Source organism: Coturnix japonica, chromosome 37 (assembly GCF_054131305.1).
Source record: "Coturnix japonica strain WE chromosome 37, WE-NBRP24, whole genome shotgun sequence".
Taxonomy (NCBI): Eukaryota; Metazoa; Chordata; class Aves; order Galliformes; family Phasianidae; genus Coturnix; species Coturnix japonica.
In genome coordinates this window covers 774106-795419 of record NC_140699.1, presented here as the reverse complement: position 1 = coordinate 795419, position 21314 = coordinate 774106, and the positions used below count along the sequence as shown (strand labels likewise).

At 44.3% G+C, this 21314-nt stretch overlaps 1 protein-coding gene and 1 long non-coding RNA gene across 4 annotated transcripts; both read left to right on the top strand.

The window, feature by feature from the left end:
- Positions 1–1318: 1318 nt before the first annotated feature.
- LOC146754834 (uncharacterized) lies at positions 1319–5403 on the top strand. 3 transcript variants are annotated; one of them, XR_014938558.1, is made up of 5 exons: positions 1319–1778; positions 1999–2159; positions 2519–2625; positions 3074–3198; positions 5143–5403. It is a non-coding gene; the product is annotated as an uncharacterized LOC146754834 (long non-coding RNA). The 3 variants fall into 3 exon arrangements; XR_014938557.1 differs by having other exon boundaries at positions 1320–1778; positions 2054–2159; XR_014938559.1 differs by lacking the exons at positions 1319–1778; positions 1999–2159 and having other exon boundaries at positions 2572–2625; positions 3071–3198.
- A 7241-nt stretch (positions 5404–12644) lies between these two features.
- On the top strand, positions 12645–14917 carry LOC146754833 (myosin-binding protein H-like). Its single transcript, XM_085526475.1, has 4 exons — positions 12645–12733; positions 13629–13898; positions 14591–14857; positions 14904–14917. Exons 2-4 carry the CDS (start codon positions 13835–13837, stop codon positions 14915–14917), a joined length of 345 nt encoding a protein of 114 aa, XP_085382601.1. The 5' UTR covers positions 12645–12733; positions 13629–13834.
- The last annotated feature ends 6397 nt before the right edge of the window (positions 14918–21314 follow it).

Below are 21314 nucleotides of genomic sequence, written 5' to 3'. Positions count from 1 at the left end.
TTTTTGTTTTTCAGGCAGATATTTGGAGCATGGGTGTAGTGCTGTATGCTCTGCTGTGTGGGTTTTCCCTTTGGATGACGACAATATGATGGCACTCTACAGGAGGATACCAGTGGGTATCAGTGGTGCTAGAATACACTGAGAAGGGAAATAGCTGAGCTTGACAAGAGGCCTTGCTTTTCAGATGGCAGAACATGCTGAGCTGTGGGTAGAAAGGCCACAGCACACTCTGCTGAATATTGTCCCTGTTTTTGCTGCTTTGTCTACCAGTATTTTGTGGATTTGGTTCTACACTTGGTTGGCCTATGTGGCACTGTAGCCTAATTCTGTACCATGATAGCATACAGAATTTAAGGAGAAGTATTTTCTTGCCAATGGTCTGGATTTTTTGTATCTGGTTCTTCAACTGGCTTCTCCCTATACTATCTGTAGTAAAAATAGAGACACATCATTTGATTTCCCTGAAATGAATGTTCCTAAATGCCAGCTCTTCTCATGTCTACAAAGATCAAAGTTCTGCATTTGCTATTAGCATTTCCTCTTCCAGAATCAGGAGGAAATGTAGGACCCCACAGATTGCCTTCAGAATCCAACAGTTAGTTCTGTTTCCTTTCTGAGTGCATAACAACCTGAGCACATGAATTGAATGACGTGGCTTGTTAGTCTGGTACAAACTCTGCTGTACACTGAAACTTGGTCCATTTGTAAGCAGGACTTTGTCCATCTCTGCAGGAGAGCAGAAAACCCTTTGTGCTAATCATGATGCCAAGAAGCATAATGCGGCAAATGGCAGATGATCCAACTGCTTCAGGTGTTCATTGCCTTAAAACTGTGAATGGTTTTGGACTGAGAGTTTGTAAGCAGAACGGAGCTCTTAAAGCTGTCAGAGTTCCTGCACTGTTCAATTCTATCTGCCTAACATACACAGGATCTCAGAAATGCATTGCTTGAACTGGTGGAACTTGTTGAAGTGAACTGGGATGAGCAAGTTTTAGAACTTAGTCAGAACGCAGTAAAAAATGGATAATCTCATGGGTATTAAGGTACAGGCTTACTATTTCTGCACTGAATTTGTTTTTATTTTACATGGCTGTGATCTAAACGTTGCTTGAAATGCCGTCACCTAGGCACTGTTGTGTAACTGAATTTCACACATTATAGATCCTGAAATATTCTGTAATCTAAAACTCTGACTTGTTTTAAGTCTGCTGCTTGAGTCTAATCAGGGTCATAGTGTCTGTGTGAAGTGGAGTGTGTGGGGAGATTGTTGCTGCAGATCCTGGGAAGTTTCTGTGTATTTGCAGATAATGGCTGCTGTTGGTCACTGGGTACCACTGTTGCTCTGAAGAACAGCTGTGCTGTGCATGCAGCACAGCATGCTGTGCACGCCATGGAACTAGGAATCAAGAAGAGATAGAAGCGTCACTTCTGCTCTAGTAAAAGGTCTCATCTGCTGACAGGCTTTTGTACTTGAATTCAGAACTCAGGACCTGTTGCCACAGAGGGACTAGTTGCTGAAGTTGGATGACTCTTTCTGTTTACTCCTTGTAATATGTAGCCATAACACTATTTAAAAAAGAATCTGAAATCATGGCTAATTATTGACTGCTGCACAGCAGAACACTACCACGGTGAGATTGGGCTGTGAGATGACTTGAAAGCTGTTTCCTCAGTATAGGTCTTATTCTTGCAGCTGGGACACCTTGATGAAGACTGTGTAACAGCTTTCTGTGTTTCACAACAAGAGAAGAGAGAGTAGATCAGCATTAACATCAGAGGTAATAAACGTATGTCAGTAATTCTCTGTATTTAAGCCCACTCCTACAGTAAATAACCTTACTGTATTAACAGACTCTAACACTCACTTATTCTCAAACATGAAATATTTCACACCTTTCAGAGGTAAGTTACCACTGCAGAACCTCATAGTCTACCTAATAACTGCATTTCTGAAGTTCACATTTATTCCTTTTTTCTCCTTTAATTGTGTTTTTTCAGCCTTTTTGTTATTTTTTTACCATGCTGAAATCCTTATGAATCTCTGGAAGTCCAGGCAGACTCAAAACAGAAACTGATGGATGAACAGCAGACGTCACATGCTGGCTTAACTCCCTGCTTTGAAATGATTCACTGATAGGTGGAAAATATCAACACATCAGGTAACACAACCAAGCAAATTTGGGGAATTACAGTTCACAAATACTTCAGGAAATAAATTAATTCCAGTAACTTTAGAAAAGAAATGAGAAAAGCTGAACTGAGTGCTTCTAGAGATGCTGTATAAATGTCAATAATGACATTCCAAGCTGTAGAAGAGATTTAAAACATGATGGGTACTCTGGCTTTAACCTGAATCTGAAAGTTGTCTCTTGAAATTGAGTTGTCTTTCTGTTAAATAGAAAGCGGTAGAATTTGAAGGATTGTTAAGATTTCCATATAACCTTAGTAAGACTAGATGTAAAATGTAAGTTTTATCTAGGCAAGATCAATTGTGGAGTCACTGTTACTTCTTTTTTAGGTACAGGGAATAAAGAGAACGATCGACCTACAAGGGGAAAAAGTTCTTTAGTTCAAGTCTGTGATATTATCACAGTCTTAATTCAAAGGACTTCTAATGCCTGATAAGTAATTCAAGCTTATTATACTACACTGAGTCTGTCAAGCATTGTACCCACGGTTCTCATAGTAGTCAAAAAGCTGCTGAAAGTCCAGCTGAATGTCGATGCTCCTTGGAGCTGGGCTGAAACTTGCCCCCAGAAATGGGAGTCCAGCTGAAATGCTGTGCAAACTGAATTAGTAGGAGCTTTGCCATTCACTTCAGTAGAGAGATTCTGGCACCAGCTTAAGATTTCACTTCCAGCAATTGTACAATACACTAACTTTCAAGCAAAAATGAGAATAGTCTGCTTCTTTATCTCAGACATATTGTGTGAATCAGCTGAGGCCTGAAACTACCCTAATGTGATCAGACGTGAAGGTTGCACATCAAGGGGAAAATATGGCAGACATGCAGAAATTTTCTTTGTACTGACAATGTTTCTGAAGAGATCTACATCCTCTTGTTTTCTAGCAGAATTACGACCAGTTGTGGCAACCTATCTCTTGCTTCAGTCTAAGAAGGCTCGTGGCAAGCACATTCCCTTGAGAATTCCATCCCAAACAGGACGTGCCAGTACCACACAGTCAGGAAGCCTGGGGGTAAGTTTTAGAGTTCAGCACAAGGTTCTGGTCAAAATGCCTCTGTGTGCTGAAGCTCTGCCCGGGTAAACAGTCTGGTGGCCTAAACATCGGTGAGGGAGCGTGTGTGCAACCAGTCTTGGTCATCAAATCTTGTTCTATGATAAGGCCACCGACTCAGTGTATGAAGGAAAAGGATGTAATCTTTCTAGATTTCAGGGAGGCCTTTGATCCTGTCCCTTTGGCTGCATGTTCCCAACCTTCCATCAGGAAGCCAGGAGTACTGTTCTGTGTCATGAAAAGGCAGCCAGTGGTTTGACTATCACATGTTTATGTGTTTTGATGTTTCACAGTGGGTCTTAAGTAAAAGGAACTCAGGTTTTGGTTGCCTGCAGGACAGATGTTCTTTTGGGTTCAATATGTTTGCATAGTGACTTGCAACCATGGGACTGGTGTTCAAGGACCCTTTTTGTTCCTTCAGTTCCTCGGTTCTTTCTTGCCTAGATTTGACACTTTGTTTCAACAGAAGAGCTGATATTCGCTTTGGGAGCACTAAGCAGCTGTTTATGTGGCTTAGAGGAAGACTGTCTGTCTTCTACCCTGTGGGCATGGAACAGCCACAGTTCCCCCTGGAACAACATCAATGACCCACACCACTAATTGGATTCTCCTTTTTAATGTAGTGGTAGCGAGGTGAAAATGTGGCTGTGGAATATTTTTGACTAAGGAACTTCTATATAGATTTTGTTCATCTTTGCATGCCTCATCACCTGATCTGTGTCAGTGAGCAGAAGCTGAAAGCAGGCATGGGATGTTCTGAAGAGCAGAGAAAGAGATAGGGAGGAAGGTGATTAAGACAATCCCCTCTGCTGCTGTGTGTCCCAGAACTGCCCAGTTCTGTGGCAAAGTGTTGTACAAGATGAAGAGGCCAAGAGATTGGGAGTAGAATGAATAGAAAATATGCCTTACTTAGGCCATACTCAGCATATTAATACTTCTCAGTTAGAAGTGAAAGATAAGGAGGTAGAAGCCTGCAAGTTGTGTCCTTTTTTACAGCTGCTCTTTTCTTATGGGAGGATGAAGTGAAGAAGATTGGCCTATTCTACAAGCTGTTCCAACCTTTACTCTTGATTTGCTGTTGCAGCTGCTGTAGCATCCCCAGCATAGACCAGAAAAGACCTTCTTGCCTCCAGAGATCCAAGTTTGTCCTCTGCTGGCCACTTGAGAGCTCAGGGACTATGATGGGTTCTTTTCTGGTGTTTGCTCTTCACTGTCATCACCCAGTTTCTATCTCTTCCTAAAGCAGTTGGTAGGTTGTGTTCAGAGCCTCAGCTCTTCCTGACTCTGCTAAGCATGTCAGAGCTGATGAGGAGGATGTAGAATGGGGTTTGTGTCCCTTCAGACACCCACACTGGAGAAATCTGCAGCTGGCATGCACCCCACCAGCTCCCTTTGGCTGTTACTGCATGGGAGTGGTTGCTAGCAGGTCATGTCAACAGGTTGAATGTGTCACATTCCCAGATGTCTGATTCCATTGGCTGTGTCTCCAGTGACATGAAATACAACTGTGGCTGCTGGGGTTCTTCCATCTGTACAGATTTTTAATGGTAGTCAGGCAAATTAGACTCTGATGCTAAAAAACAGAACAATAAAAGCAGCAACAAGAGACAATCCCAACCAACCAACAATAGCAGCAAAAAACCACCACACATCTCATTAGGTAGAAGATTAGAGACACTGGAAGGTAGTCTTTAAGTCTCTTTAAGGCGCTGTTCTTACATTGCAGAAATAGAATGATAATATAATTCCATGCTGATAATATCTCCAGATTTCTATCTTTTGGATTTCTTTCAGCCTGCCATGATCCCCGAGTGTGTCTGTTCATGGGGTTTTTCATTTGGTTTTGTAGAACACGTTTGTTAACTTGTGCATTCTCATAGTTCTTTTCTTTCCTCTGCATCTTAGAAATCCCAGTGAAGTTCACCAAGAAGCTCGAAGCTGTTAATGCTGAGATTGGAGGCAGTGTCACTTTAAGCTGTGAAGTGAGCCATGCCAAAGGGAAGGTGGTGTGGCGCAGGAATGCAGTTGAGATCAAACCCAGCAAACGTTTCCAGATTGATGAGGAAGGGGTCAGAAGAACCCTGACAATAAGAGGGATCCAGGCTGAGGATGAGGGAGAGTACTTGTGTGAGTCCAGAGATGACAAGAGCAGCATTACCATCACCCCCAAAGGTATGTCTCTGGAAATGGAGGCTGACAGTGTGGAAGGATCCTTGGCTTTCCTCATCAGCCATTACAACACTGCAAAGCTGAGTTCATTTGTGTGTTTATGCTGTTCTTTGTGTTAACAACCAAGTACAAAACCTGTCTTTCTCTCTAAATAACTGTGGAACAACTGCTTCTGAAGAGCACAGCTGTTAAGTGGGCAAATCAGCCTTCAAGGCTGGAATTAAGCATCCCAAATGTAAGATGGGATTTATTTTACCCCTTCTTTGCCTCTTTTCTTCTTGCATCTTTGTAGATACAACCTACAGGCAGGGGATGTGAGTGTGAGTTATGGTGATCACTTCCTGCGAGTCATAAAATCTGATGCTTCCAATGAAATCATTGACTCTGTTGGTTCTTTGAAGGTGCTCATATATAATATGATAGCAGGCTTTGAGTATATAAAAGGCTCTTATAAAGTGGAAGCAAACAATCTGTTCTCTGTGCAGAAATAAGGGACTTCAATTGCAATGACAAAGATGCAAGTTCTACAACAGAAAAGCTTTTTAATGGCTGGATGACTGGATAAGTCATTTGGAGGGGCTTTGAAGCCTTCACTGTGGGATTCAGAAAAGGTTAGTGAAATATCTGGGGCACAAAGAGCTGAGCATGTCCTGGAGCAATGGAGAAGGGCTGGATGATTTTTGCGGGTATTTTCAGCCATAGAATTTTGTGTTCGGGTGGTGTCAGTACATTCTTTCGTACCACATGGACGGGTTGGTTTGTTGCATTGGTTCAGACTTTTGTACTAGGAGCTCAGCAGTGGTTAAAGCTCACACTTCTGCAAAGTAAACAAGCTCCTGCAATTCGTCTCTACTCTGTTTTAGCTGTGGATTAGCTTGACAGTTCCCTTCCATAAGCTTTATGGTTCCCTTCTGTAAGTCTACTTACATAGAGTGAGTTGCTTAACTTTAAGTCTTGCTCCAGGATTTTAAGCATATTATTAGCAAAAAATATCACAAATAATTTCACCAACAATTCTCCCCACCCATCTGTAGCTTTCTTTTTTTTCACTGGAAGGTTTTACACTGGCAGAAAGGGTGGGCATGTAGAAACAACCCCATTAATTCTGACGAAGCTCTGATTTCTCTGACTGGCCTTTGTTTTGTGATTCTGCATGCATGCCCTGTAGCTAAAGCCTGGATGTCTTCCCCAACACCTTCAGTCTCCCATCCTTACTTAAGTTACTCCATTGCAAATCTCTCTGCTAGTCCAAGAGAGTTTTTATTTTACACCTTCTGTGAGGCAGCAGCTGGATGGGAAGGATGAGATGAGGACTAGGTTGTTTGGGTGGCTTTTTTTTTTTTTTGCCTAAGAGCCAACTGGGAATCAAAGATACCAAAAATTAAAGACAAACTGTGTCATACCGAGCAGGGTTTGTCAAATCACTGGCATGCACTGTTAGGACAACTTCATCATCAACATATTCTGGGCTGACAGTTGTCACAAAATTCTGCTTCTGTGTCCCAAAATGTGCACTTATCACTTCTATTGGCAGTTGCTCATCTTTTCTCCAAACTGAATGGTTGTAGGAAATAAAACAGACAAGCAAACAAACCAAACAACCCACAGATATTAACTTGCAGCTGACTGTCAGTGCTGATCGTTGGGCCATGTCCATCACTTCACATCCTTCTGCGGCCAACAGACATTGGAAAATACATAGACCTTCAGAGACTACTTTAATTTCTAGATGCACTGAATTACCCTCTAGAGTGTCTTTCTGAATATAGAGTGAACCACGGGTGACTATGATCCTGATTTATATCTAGGTTCAGGCTTACTGTTTCAGTTAGGTTAGATGAATAATAGTTCCAGAGAAGATAGGGAAATACAGCACTTCATTGATACCACGTGTCGGAAGAATGCAGCTCAGTGCTGGGCAGTTTGCTGCTTCATTCCCTCTTACAAGTTGCACCCAAGGCTGGAAAAGACCACTGAGATAGCTGAGTCCAACCCCTGCCCACCCTCACTGTACTTACTAACCACGTCCCCAGTGCCACATAGCCGTGGCTCTTGAGCACCTCCAGTGACTGTGGTATATCAGTGTGGTTGTTTCAGTTGTGTGAGTTTTCACCACTGGATGTTGTTCTAGCGAGGCAAAAAACCCAAACTGATGGAACAGTGTCTATACAGGAAGCAACTGGCTGTCCTGATGGCTGCCAACAGTTTTGCACAAGGTGTGTCATGCAAGCTTGCATGAGTCTGGTTTAAAAACTTGCAGTTCTGATGGAAGGAGAGGATGTTGGTGCAGGATAACTGCGGGATTTGTGCTCTCCTGACATCCAGTTGCAATCACAGCTTATTGTTGCTATAGAAAACAGCTTATCTGTAGACAAACTGAGTTAGTACCATTAAGTGGCTGAATCCCTAAGTGATCCAAGGTGAAGCATGATCCAAACTGGAATTTAGCTAATTGTAGTAGGGAATCCAAGCCGTAATGAGCTGAGTTATTTAAAGTATGAGTCTTCCATCTAAAACAGCATTGAACTCTTACCCTGGTTTATGATAGAAGTGAGAGTTTAACAGCAGAAGTCTGAAGTTATGCTCCATATTTCTCATCACTCAAGAGAATATTTGAATATATGAATTCCTTTGGCTATGTTAGAGCTCATAATGAGGTCAGCTGATGTTCTTTAAATGCTTGGAGTTTAGCATTGTGGGGAAGTGGACTGCTATTTGCTGTTGAGCTTTAGGCTAAGAAGCCTGATTTTAGAGGACAGTGGACTTCCCCTTTCCCTTCCCCTCTCCTCCCCTTCTCCCTGGACTGATCCCGCATGGTTTGAGAATGATTTCAGAGCAAGGTAAATGAGGAATAGCCATGTGAAAACCTGTTGTTTTAGTGCACTGTAAAAGACACTTAGTCAAAAGACAAGTGAGTGTTCCAAGCTTGAGATTGCAGGAGATCCTAGAAACAACCCAGCTGCTCAAACCTGTAGTCTGGCTGAATATTTGATTGGCAGTTATGGTCAGGAGGAGATGCTTGAGTAAGACAAATGAAAGGTCATGGGTAAGTTGGTCCTTCTTGTGATATACTTCTAGGCTTTCGTCAGGGAAAAGCTTAATTAGTCCAAATAATTATAGCAGAAACCACACCAAGAACATGTGAGTGATATTTCAACTTCCTTGACGTGACGGTAAATTTACCCCATTCTGCCATTCCCCAAATGTTTGTTTCCTTATGACAAGAATAACTTTGCAAAAGTAATTTTTTTTCAGTCTTGTGTGCAACACAAAAAGAGGTAAAATCTAGGAGGCCACCTGAAATGTTTTTTCCATCTGGAAGGATCCATTTAAGAGCACCCATGGACCTGGTTATGAACAAGTTTTCTTCTTTGCAAAGGCTGTTGCTTAATTGGCAGATACTGTACCTGGGAGAGGAAGAGGGAAGTAACTTGTTTTGGATGTCCTGATGCTATTCAAGCATTCAAGGCCAGGCTGGATGGGGCTTTGTGCAATCTGGTCTAATGGGAAGCATCCCTGCCTAAGGCAGAGGGGGGTTGGATCTGGATGATCTCAAAGGTCCCTTCCAACCTAAACCTTTCTCTGATTCCTTTTGTGATTCTATTTCTCAGCTGCTGGTGTGAAATCTCCAACCTCTCCCCATTGTCTTTCAGTGCGGCAGATGAAGCTGGTGAAAGGTCTGCAGCCCCTGGAATTCCCTGAGAAGGGAACTGTCACCTTTTCGGTGGAGGTGTCCCATGAGGATGTGGAAGGGACTTGGCAGAAGGACGGCGTGCGGCTGAAGCCTGCACCAAATATCACGATGGGTGTCCAGGGGAAGAAACATTCCTTGACACTTTCTTCTGTGACCCTTGAAGATGCAGGACTCATTTCCTTTAAAGCAGAAGGCATTAATTCATCGGGGAGGCTCACTGTGACAGGTATTGGTTGGTGCAAGGTGTCATTATCTGCTCCTGTCCCAGATTACTTGAACAGCAGAACCAGCTTTCCTTCCAGCTGCAAAGAATGTTATGCACTGGGCCATTGCCACCAGAATATCCCTCCAATATGAAGAGGATTGTTGTAACATGATTGTCCCTAGCACAAGTAATGATAATGGGCTCAAAACAGCAGGTTTTATTGTTGTTAATTTCAAGCTCTAGTAAGCATGGAGAGTAGGCACTGCCTTTCATTATTCCTTCTGCCAGATGCTCCTAGAGACCTCATTCCCAACTAAATACACATCCTTCTTTCTACTTCTCAGAATTGCCTTTGTAAATCAGCAAACCATTGGCAGACATTAGCGTCACTCAGAAGGACAAGGTCACATTTGAGTGTGAGCTGTCCAGGCCCAAGGTGGACATCAAGTGGTTCAAGGTATGGCATGTAATGGTATTTTCCTTTCTGACTTCTCTGGAAATGAATGAGAGCCTTTAATTTCACTTCCAAGGGATGAGAGTTTGAGCTTTTGCCTGATAGCTTTTGCACTGCTCTCTTTTCTCTATGGTCTTTTACTTGCCCAGATCAGCACACTTTGTTATTATGTCCTGAGTTCATTTATCAAGTTGAAATGGAAGTTTGTTTTTGGTTTCTTGTGAACTCCTGAGGTCTTGCTGTACAAAATATTGTTGGTTGGAGTACAGTCTTGAGCTTCAAGTCTAACACAGAAATTCTCAGCCAGGATTTTGTAGCCTTGTTGTGAACTGGGTTTTAGGGTGAAATCTGAGTTTTCTTTGCACCTGACAGTGTGAGAATTTGCTCTGGCACTTTGTGTACCTCCCCGGTGCTCAGCTGTTCCTTCCCTTACTTGGGGATAACGTCATTTATTCAAGGTGATGTCCAAACGGGCTTGTTAACAGTCCTCCGCAGTGCTTTAAGCTGTCATAGGTCAGCCAGAATTTCTGAATTTTCTATAGCCATTCCTACATGTTGAAAACACTGCACTGTGCTTAAGCTTCAGCATATGTTCCAGTAAGCACAGTTCAATTAATTCTAGGGGAGTGGGTGAATTAAGCATAGATCTGAAGGCTGCCTTTGCTCAGTGCAGAGATGGAAGGACTCATGGAGATCTGACTTGATATTTTACCTTCTAGGATGGGAAAGAGCTCCATCAAAGTAAAAAAGGGGGCATTACTTCCCAGGGAGATAAGAGAAGTCTCATTATTCACAAGTGGTGAACTCTCATTTTCTCTCTCAGTCTGCAACCAGGTTGAGTTGCTGTTTCAGTACTGGCTGTTTTATGCAGGAACTCTGCTACTGAGGTTAATCCAAGTTGTATCCGAGCCCTTCAGAATGAAAGGGAAATAGCAGCACAGAAATATGGTCTGATTCTGACATAAATAAGTGCAGACCTGGAGATTTAAAAGGGATTGTGTGATGTTCAAGGGATTTTGAAGCAAAGACGTCCCCTAGGTAAGATTTGTGGCTGACATTCCCCATACGTTGTGGGCACACAAGCTAAGGAGAGACTAATGATGAGCATGCAGAGAAGCCAATGGTTCAGACAGGTTTGTTGTTTGGAAAATAAAGATGAGGTGATTGGTGGTAACCAATATGGCTTCATCAAGGTCAAGCCATGCCTGACAAACTTGATGGCCTTTCATGATGGAGTAACAGCATCAGTGGATAATGGGAGAGCAACTGACATCATCTACTTGGACTTGTGCAGAGCATTTGATCCCGTCCTGCATGACATCCTGGTCACCAAAGTGGAGAAAAATGGTTTTGATGGATGGACCAGTTGCAGGATAGGGAACTGTCTGGATGGTCACACTCAGAGAGTTGCAGTGAGTAGCTGAGTGTCCAGGTGGAGGGTGGTGTTGGGACCAGTGTTCTTTAACATTTTTGTAGGCAACATGGAGAGTGGAATCAAATGAACCCTCAGCAAGTTTGCAGATGACACCAAGCTGAGCGGTGCTGTTGATGTGCTAGAGGGAAGGGATGCTACCCAGAAGGACCTGGACAGGCTGGAGAGGTGGGCCCTTGGCAGCCTCATGAACTTGAGTGTGGCCAAGTACAAGGCCCTGCACCTGGTTCAGGGCAATCCCAAGCACAGGCACAGGCTTAGAGGAGAATGATTTGAGAGAAGCCTTGACCCTGAGGAGGAGAATTGGTGTGGAGGGAGGTGTCCCTGCCTATAGCAGGGGGACTGGAACTAAATGACCTTAAAGATTCATTCCATCCTATTGTTTTTCTACCCTTAATTTTGCTTGGAAGGTTTTAGAATAAATAAGATTCTGGTTTCCATGAAGACTCTTTGCAGGGAGCTCCATTGTAGCTAGTAAGTCTATCTTTAAGTTCAAGGGCAATAATGCATTGACTGTGTTGAAGAGAGAAATGACTCAGGAATGGATGATGGTTTAGAATAAAACATAATCCTACTTATTTTCCAAGCAAATATGTGTAAGGAAAAGATGCTGCACTCAGTTCTGGAAATACCCTGACAAATATATCTCTACTGTTTCACAGCTGGAGATATCAAGATTGTTAAAGCACTGGAAGATGTGGAAGTGAATGAATATGGGAGTGCATCTTTTGTCTGTGAGATTTCACACGATGAGGTTCAGAGCCAGTGGTACAAAGATGACAACAAGCTGAAGGCTGATGACAACATCAGAATGCGGCAAGATGGTAGGGCGTAAGAGGGGGATCTTTCTCCTGAGTGGGGGGTGGGTTGGAGATCAAGCATATAAGACATCTGAAATGAAGTGAAGAGGGTTCAGAAGGGAGTTCCCCTTTTGTTTTGGGACTGAGGTTAGGGTGGAATAAGTGACAGGTGGGATGCTTAGTGTGGGAAGTGTGATGCTATCCAACCATCCCACACTGCCAGGAGCAGGTAGGAAATGAGTGCAGTTCTTTCCAAAGTGGGGGTGACCAGGGCAGTCAGTTCACCTCTCCAAAGAGGTTTTGTCTGACAGTGAGTGTGATCCTTCTGTCTCAGGTACTTTAATGGTGACGGTGGCCGCATTCGGTCAGTCCTTGTAGAAGCCATGTTTAGATTACGCTTTGGTGGGAATGTGGACATGGGGGAATGGGTGGTTTCATTGACATGAGAGAACAGGCAGTGATGCTGTGAAACCAGATGGATGATGCTCAGCCTGGCCATGTGCCTCAGAGCTCTTTGCTCAAGGAAGCCAAGTGTAGGTGTGGGTTTGCTCTCAAGAGCACAGTTTGGTAGGGATGAGTTGGTGGTTGGACTAGATGACCTTAGTGGTCTTTTCCAGCCTTAGTGACTCTGTGGTTCTCTGCTTCAGGAAAGACCTACTTGCTGACTTACACACGTGTCCAAGTCAAGGATGCAGCAGAAATAAAATCTGTAGCAGAAAAAGTGCCCATCTTACAGTGAAAGGTAATTATGCTTCTGATGACGATTTTGCTTAAATTATCTTATGTTATAAACCAGCCAACAACTTTTGCTTTAATGTCAAGGAGGTTAAACACCACCAGAACCTTTCACAGAAATAAAAACTCCTACCTACCTACCTTTCTGCCCACAAAATATGCAGCTTGTCTTTTGGGATTTACTTTTGCTAAGTAAAACAGATTATTTTCTTAGGTGGTTGATTTTCTACCTCTAGACTTCAGATTTGTGTTTGAACGTTGAGGGATAAAAACATAGCTTGACTTTTTCTTCATTTTCTCTGTATGTTTGAAAAGAGCACAGGGTTGTTTTTTTTTAATATATACAATGTTAGGTATATATATGATGTTAAGTGTGATAAAGAAAAGGGAGACATTTGAGTTAGCACACTACTCAAGAGTTCAGTCCCCAGCTTTGCCACTGTTACCATTATAAGGGCAAGAACTTCCTGGAAAATGAATTTCTCCTAAGTAGAGTCATTACATTTGAGCTACAGAGACCTTTACTAGGTGAAAACTTGTTGTTCAGAGCTAAGTTGCTGTATTTAACCAAAGTAATTATCAATGACCATGTTTCATTGAACCTCTTTTCCATTTCGTAATGCGAGGATTTTGATAGCGGTATGGGAAGGTCATGGTTTGATTTGGATGTTGGACTGGGAATCAGAAGATCTGGGCTCTCTTCAGGTTGTCAGTCTTATTGTCTGACTTCTTAACAACATTTCTTTCTTTCTATTATTTTTAATGACGTTTTAAGGCATTTTGAGCTGATAGGTGTAGTGTTCATGTGCAGTAATGCTGACGTGAGTAAGTAGGGTGATAATGTAAGGGTATTTTACATTCCTTCTAAATCTCTGCTTTCTCTTGTTCCATCCTTCTTAAAGAGCAATCCATTAATCTAGTAAAGGAGCTGTGTTATGAGGATGTGACTGAGCCTGAAGAAGCCAAATTTGAATGCGAGATATCCATTCCATCTGTGAAACCTCCCAAGTGGTATCTACGTGGGGAAGTCTTACAGGCTGGCAGAAACTTGATTATGCAGTAAGAAGGCACCATCCACCAGCTGACCATACCGAAAACCACCACTGATATGACAGGCACCATTCAGTTCTCAGTTGGCAAATCAAAATCCACAGCCAGTCTGCTCATCAGAGGTAACATATCCTGGCTTGGTTTACATAATGAAGATGAAGAATTAATTAACGTACAGCCTTCCTTCACTGGGGTCTTTGAAATATTGTGTGTGTGTCTGGAGGGTCTGCTCCATTTCCAGTTCAAAGTCGTTGGACACTAAATGAGACAGCTGCATCTCAGTAAAAGATCTGTTTGAATAGCTGTGATGTGCTTACTATTCAGATCTACAGAGCTGAGGTTTTGTCCTTGGCTATAGCAAAGAAGTCAAATCAGGTGAAATTAATTGTATTTCAGAACTAGACAAGTTAAACTTTGGTAGCACATAAGTTTGATGCCATTTGTCATTGATTTCATCTGAAAGAAACTTGCAGGCTTTTTGTCCGCTGTTGTCCCCAGCGTAAGATTATCCATTCACATCCTAAAGCACTTGTTATATTTTCAACTCACACTTATTTGAGTAAAAGCGTCAACTGGGAGCAATTTAATAAGCACAAAACAAGAGCTGGACCTTGCATTTGGTAGATAATATACAGTATTACTTCATAGAAATGTTGTCAATGGCATTCCCTATAGACAATCGTTTGTTTTATCTTTAGAGTGGTTCAAAGAACCGATGTGAATATGAAATGAAATGGAATGGAATAGACGCAAGAGACTTTCCTCTTCTTCGAATTGTCCTCATCCTTTATTCTCTTCCACCCCTGCTTTGCAGATTACCATATACAAATCACCAGGAAGTTGGAGGACAAGACAGCTTTGGAACATCATTCTGTCATCCTGTCCTGTGACTTCAGGCCTTCTCCAAAGGTTGTGAAATGGTTCAAGGGCCACACACCCATCGAGCCCTCTGAGAACTACAAGATCAAGAGGGATAAGCATTCAGTAGAGCTCAAGACTCTGAAGCTGAAGCCCGATGATGCTGGTGTGTACAAGTGCAAGGCAGGAATTGCAGAGACTGAGGCCACGCTGACAGCTGAAGGTATGAGCAGGGAGGGTGGCCTCTTCCATATCCTATTTCACCTCAGATTTCTCTTCTTGAGGTTGATTTCTGCCGTTCTCTCCTGCTAACTTTATAAATGTATAATCTTCACTGAGAAGATTACACAAAGATCATCTAGTCCAACCATTCTACCACATCCCAGTATGATTTATAGTAACAGTGGTAACAGTTCACCTTGTTTCCCCACAGCCCGCAATGTAGAAGTAACGAAGCACCTGCATGATGTGGAAATTGAAGAAGAGAGCTCTGCTGTCTTCTCCTGTGAGCTGTCCCATGATGACGAGGACATGGAATGGTTCCTGAATGGCAACCTCCTTTACACCAACAATTACAATGACATCAAGAACATTGGCAATTGCTGCACACTGACAATGAAGCAGGTTAAGCCTGAGGATGCTGGCACAGTGACAGTGAAGTCAGACAAGGTGTCAGAAAGCGCACCTGAAGGTGAGAGGTGGGTCTGATCACAGCCCTCCTGGATGTAAGAGATGCTAAGGAGCTCCAGTTCATTCTGTTGTGCAGCAGTCCTGCTTCTAAAGCTCACCTCTGTGGGGTGACAAGTCATCAGAGGCTTTCTTCCAGTGGAAGGTTCCATTGCAGCAGATATCAAGGAAGGAGGATGGTTTTGGTGTCCTGCCAAAGCATTCATTGCTTTTTATCATCATTTTCCTTAACACAAGGAGAGTTACAGGAGCAATTTCTTTTACCGCTTCAGTAACATGCAGTGTCAATGCTGTTGTCTCCAAGGATTTATGACTGAAGGAGAGATCATTCAGTATGTGGTTTGCCTCTGGGATGACTAATGACCAGGCTGTGAGCAACCTGATCTAGCTGTGAATGTCCCTTTTTATTGCAGGGGAGCTGGGCTAGATGGCCTTTAAGGGTCTCTTCCAATTCTAAGGAACTTGTGCCTGAAGTGCAGAAGTGGATGAATTATACCACTTCTTCATATCCTCCCCATGATTACAGAGGAAATACAACAAAAGAACATGCATGGTCTTACTGTTGTCATTTGCTTGAATACGAAGACGTCTCTTTTTTATGGTTGAGATTTTTGTTGATATGGGTCAGGAGGAACTCACACTTTTTAGCTTTCTCAATAGGCAAAAAGTTCCAGTTGCTGCAAGCAAAAAGGAAGGGGTTACACATGTGTGAGTGTGTGTGCGCACAGGGCTGCACTAAGGGATGTGGTTGTGTGAGTGTGTGTGAGCACATAGATAGTGCGTGGATGCGGTGGCACAAATGTGTGCTTGCACAGGGCTGTGCTGAGGAGTTGGGCTGCACACAGGTGCACACAAAGGGATGTTTGAACCCTTTGCCCCTAAGAACAGTTTTCCAGTGTCTCTCGTCCAAGAATTCTTTGAACAGCCTGCAGCTGACTCTCCTGAAGCTCAGGGTCCTGACTTTGCTTTTTGCCAGGCCTGCATTCCTTGAGATGAGGAACTCTAGGAGGGCATGGTCACTACAGCCCTGACCACCTCCAGTCTTAACCCCTGCTGTGCAGCATGTCCAGTAATGCTTCCCTTCTGCTTGGTGTGCTTAATGCTTGGCCCACAAAGTTATTCCCAGTGCAGTCCAGCAGTCTCTCAGACAGCTTGCAGCCAGCCATGCTGATTTCCCAGCCTGACTGGAATCCCCCAGCAAGTTGAGAGTCAGTGAGCGTGGTGCTTCTGGTAGCTGCAGTAAGCAGGGCCCATCAACAGGCTCCCTTGACCAGGCGGCCTGGAGCAGACCCTCACCTCCAGAAGCCCATTATTGGTTCAGTCCCGAATTTTACCCGCAAGTTCTCAACGTGATCGTGGCTGTTCTTAGTCCTTTGCAGTCAGCTTCTTCATAGAGAGGGCAAATACCTTGCCCTCCGGAATTCCATAGTAACAATCATGTCTCCTTTATGTTAGGTGAGGTGTTTTTTGTTGTTGTTGTTTTTTGTTTGCTTGTTTGTTTGTTTTCCATTTTCTAGGTAGAAAATTTAATTTCTGAGCCAGGAGAAGAAGAAGTGCAACATGTAACAATCTTCCTGGCACTGTGCAGTTTGCATGAGTAGCCAAGTGCTCCTCAGGTAACGTGTGCTGCAGAGCTGACCTTGGTGGCAGGGGTTGTGTCTTCATTTTCTTCCTGTCATGTGGGAACATAAGAAGACTCTTCAGAGCAGGAGCTGCAGAGCAAGATGAACGGCATGAGAAGGTAAGGCTAGGAGCCAAGGACACCTCCAGAAAGAACAGAAAAACTAAGTCATTTAAGATGCATGATGGCCGTGTGATACTGTCCGTGACTGGAGGAGAAGCACATGGCTAGGAATGACTGATGGCTCTGGTGGGATGAGTGCCTACGTGCGCCGTAAAGGAGAGTTTGTGGGATGTTCTGTGGACATGTGAAGGCTGTGGGAAAGTTAAGAGAGAAAACGTGTGAATTCACAGAAGTGGTATTAGAACCTGGAATAAACCATTTGGATCACTCACATCTGAGTCCGTGCCAGATTGTCGCACTGTCAGAACCTGAGGCCTGGGATTTTCCTTTAGTAGTGCCAACTGCCTGTTGTAAATGAGAAAAGATATTACTAAACATAGCTTCCCTCCTTGTAGGTTTGATATTTCTGTCTTTGCATTCCTTTAGCACCCAGGGTGTTGATGCAGCTGCACAAATCCGCTGTACTGTCCTCCTGTTTTGCATGGAAGAATGGTAAAATAGCAATCTCTGGGTGAAATTTTGTTCAGGCGTTTTCCTTTCTGTGCCCCTAGGAAGCAATGGCTTGGAAATGGCAGTGCCGCCTGGGAACCCACACAGCAACCCAGTATCTCATTGTCTGGGTCTGTGAAAAACCACAATGATGACAAAAGATGTTTCAATTCTGTCTGTGCTGTCAGTGCAGCCCTGAGGAGCGGTGTGGGCATGGCATGGCAGGGAGAAGGGATTTCCCTTCCAATGGGAAAGTGCCTGTTCATGTGTTGGTATGTAACCGCTCCATGGCCTGCCCCACGTGCTTCTGAATGGGCAGCTCAACTTTTGTGTCACTCAGGCACCTGTGGCAGAGGTCAGGATTAGTGCCTTTCAAGGAGCTGAGAAGCATTTCTTGCTCAAGTCCTGCTTCCAAGCTTAACCACCTACAATGAAGTAGATGTCGTTTTTCTGGTGTCCTTCAATTCTGTGTCCACATTTTCCCAAAAGCAAAAGAATTTGGAGTTAACCAGCTGCAGTGAAGTGAGCGATTTCAGTGCCTATTTCTGATGGTGGCAATGAGTTCAGAGGTCACACTTAATTGACGGTGCCTGTTTCCATTCTGACAAAGGCTGTAGTTTCAGCTGACTTCCCGAGGCTGCCATATGCGGTGGTGACACAGCCTTGGGCTTGTGCGTTTGCATGACTCCCACCTTTCCTTTCTGTGTCTTGCAGGTCAGCTGGTGCTGGAAGCGGCCGGTATCTGAGTAGGAATGAAGGTGAGTGCAGGAGCAGCTGCTGAGGGGAGGAAGGAAGTCCATGCTAATGAGCTCTGAAGCATCTGCGGGTCCGGTACCAGAATAGGCAGCAGTGATGCAGGGGGCTCCTCGGCAGGAAGCTGTCTGATCCAAATGCTTGCTGAGAGTTTGGAAGCCCAAACCCTTATGGTCTCTGTAAGGGTGGTTAATAAAAAGATGTTAACCAAGATGGTGGTAAATAGTCAAAGGTTATTAGCAAAGGGAAACTCACCAATATCGATACCTTGACTAGAAAGCTGAGGCAGCCTCAACTAGGGAGCAATCTCTAAGACATGCTGTCTCAGTGGTGGTCAGCCTTTAAATGAGGTCTCAGAGGAGGTTGAGTCGAGGTCCACCCCTTCTGGGAGCACAGCTAGATTACTCTCACCTGTGCTCCTGCAGCTGACCCAACACTTGCCTCAGCTGATTAATCAGAGGTTCAAGCTGTGATTTCCCATACAGTCTCTAAGCTGAAGGCAGCATCTCCTTGATCTGATGGTGGTGTGCCTGAGTGAGGGAGTGATCCAAGCTGGATGCAGAAGAGTCATCTTAATTTCTCTGCTATTTTACTTCAGATGACACCTATTGGGTGTTGGTTTCTTAAAATTTGGATCTAGGAGGTGGCCTCTCCCTTTGCTTCTGGTGAAAGCACAGAAGTGCAGCAGGAGTAGAAGACAAAGAGGTTTTCTTGGTGACAGGAACACCAATTATTTGATTCAAATGTGTAACTGATGTAGATGGTGAAGAACAGATCTGCCTCAAAGACATGCTTGATCACATAAGAAATGAGCATGTGATCCAAGACAGGCAGCGTGGCTTTAGCAGGGGAAGGCCATGCCGAACCAGTCTGGTGGCCTTCTATGATGGAGTGACGGCATTTGTGGACAAAAGGAAGGTAACAGATGTCATTGACCTGGACTTGAGCAAGATCTTTGACATTGCCCTCCACCACATCCTTATCTCTAAACTGGAGGGATGTGGATTTGACAGGTGGACCACCTGGTGGATAAGGGATTGGTTGAAAGGCCACAGACAGAGGGTGGTGATTCATGGTTTGATGTCCCGGTGGAGGCCGATAACAAGTGGTGTCATCCAGGAGTCTGTCTTGGGACCAGTGCTTTTTTACATGGTTATCAGAGACACCAATGATGCAATGGAGTGCACCTTCTGCTGTTTGCTGAGTTGTGGGGCTGATGCAGTGGAAGGAAGGGATGCCATTCAGAGGGAGCTCAACCGAGAGGTTGGCCTACGTGAATCTAATGAGGTTGAACACAGCAAAGTGCAAGGTTTTGCACTTGGGCTGGAGGAATCCCAGGCATTTCTACAGCCTGGGAGGAGCAGTCCTTAAGAGAAGCCCCGCAGAGAAGGACCTGGGGGTCCTGGTGGATGAAAAACAGAACGTGAGCCATCAGCGTGCTCTTGCAGCTCAGAGAGCAAATGGTCCCCTGGGCTCCATCAGAAGAGGGGATGGCCAGCAGGGACAGGGAGGTGATTGATCTTCATGATCCTTGAGGTCCCTTCCAACCCGGGCCATTCTATGATTCTGTGATTACACTCGCTGTCAGAAAGAATGGCAGCTGTACAGAAGCTGGATATATTTTGGGACAGTTCTTGTAACCAGTTGATTTTAAGACCTTGCCCGAGTCAAGAGTCTAAATTGAGTGTCAGAAGAAAGCTGGTAAAGTGGCTATTGCTCATTCTTTTTCATTTGCTGATTCTTTCATTCGGGTTCCTTTTCCAAAGGAGATTCTGGTGATGGAAGCAATTGAAGAAAGAACAAAAGCAGCTCTTGCCAAGAGTGCTTGAAGTCCCTGTGGAGAGAAGCAAAGAACTTGGGCTTCCTCTGGGATGCTCCCCACCATGTCTCAGGAAGGAGACAACTGCTGTTCCACTTTCTGCTCTGTGTGTGGAAAGGTACGTCTGGGTTTCTTCTGCTTGTTTATTCTTTCTTTTTCAGGCTTTGAAGGAGAAGGGGTGGAGCAACGGGAGACTCACTGGTCGTTTGTTACCTCAAGAACAGGATGGATTCTGCATTGACTGTGAAAAACCTGGGCTAGTAGCATGGGCATGTTTCAGGCTGGACTTTTCCTTCTTGGTTTCCTTTTGGCTACAGGGAGACAGCTGTCTAAAGGTTTGTTTTCATACCCACTCTCCAAAACCATGTTTCATTGTTGCAGGTGGTTCAGTGTGCTCTTGCAGGGTAGATGCTGTAGTTTGCTGTAGAATCTGAATGGTTTCTGTTGTTACGGGAGGACTGGGAGGAGGTAGTGAGAAGAGAATTCAATGCCTGAGGTGTATCTTAGTGAGAAATGTTGGCATGAGGTGCTGAAAGTCTTGAGCTGTCAAAGGCCAGTGAGGCTCAGACTCCTTAACCTGCTGGAGCAGGGTGGAAGCAAGGAGTGGGCACTGCCGTCCCACAAGCTGCACTTGGTTCTGGTCTGCCAGGTCTGTGCTGGCCTGGATTTCTTCTGAGAAGTTTGTTGGAGCTGCTTGGAGTAGTGAAGGGTGGGGAGGAAGTGCTGCTCAAGAGCTAAGGCTCTGCATGATCATCTTGGATGGTTTTAACCATGATATCTGAAGACATAGTTTCCATCAGAATGATCCCAACATTGTGCGAGTGTCTCAGATGTATGAGAGCACCCGCCTCCTCCAGCTGAGCCATAGGAAAGCTAACTGTGCCCAGTAATTACAGCTTCTGCAGATTGAATATGCTTCCAAGTGTTTTCCTTAGTGATCAGTAATGTCCCAGCACTCTGAGATTCCATCTCTGGCACAGTCTGGAGCATCTCTGCAATCCTTGGTTGCTGGAGGGCACGTGGTGAGTGCATGGACAGGGTGGCACAAACGCGTGCGTGTGCTGAGGAGTTGGGTTGCACACAGGTGCACACAAAGGGGTGTTTGTGGAAGGTGTAGGCACTTACGTGTTCCCAGGGGTGGTTGGCACACGTCTGTGAATTCAAAGGAGGGCACACGATGCAGAGTGT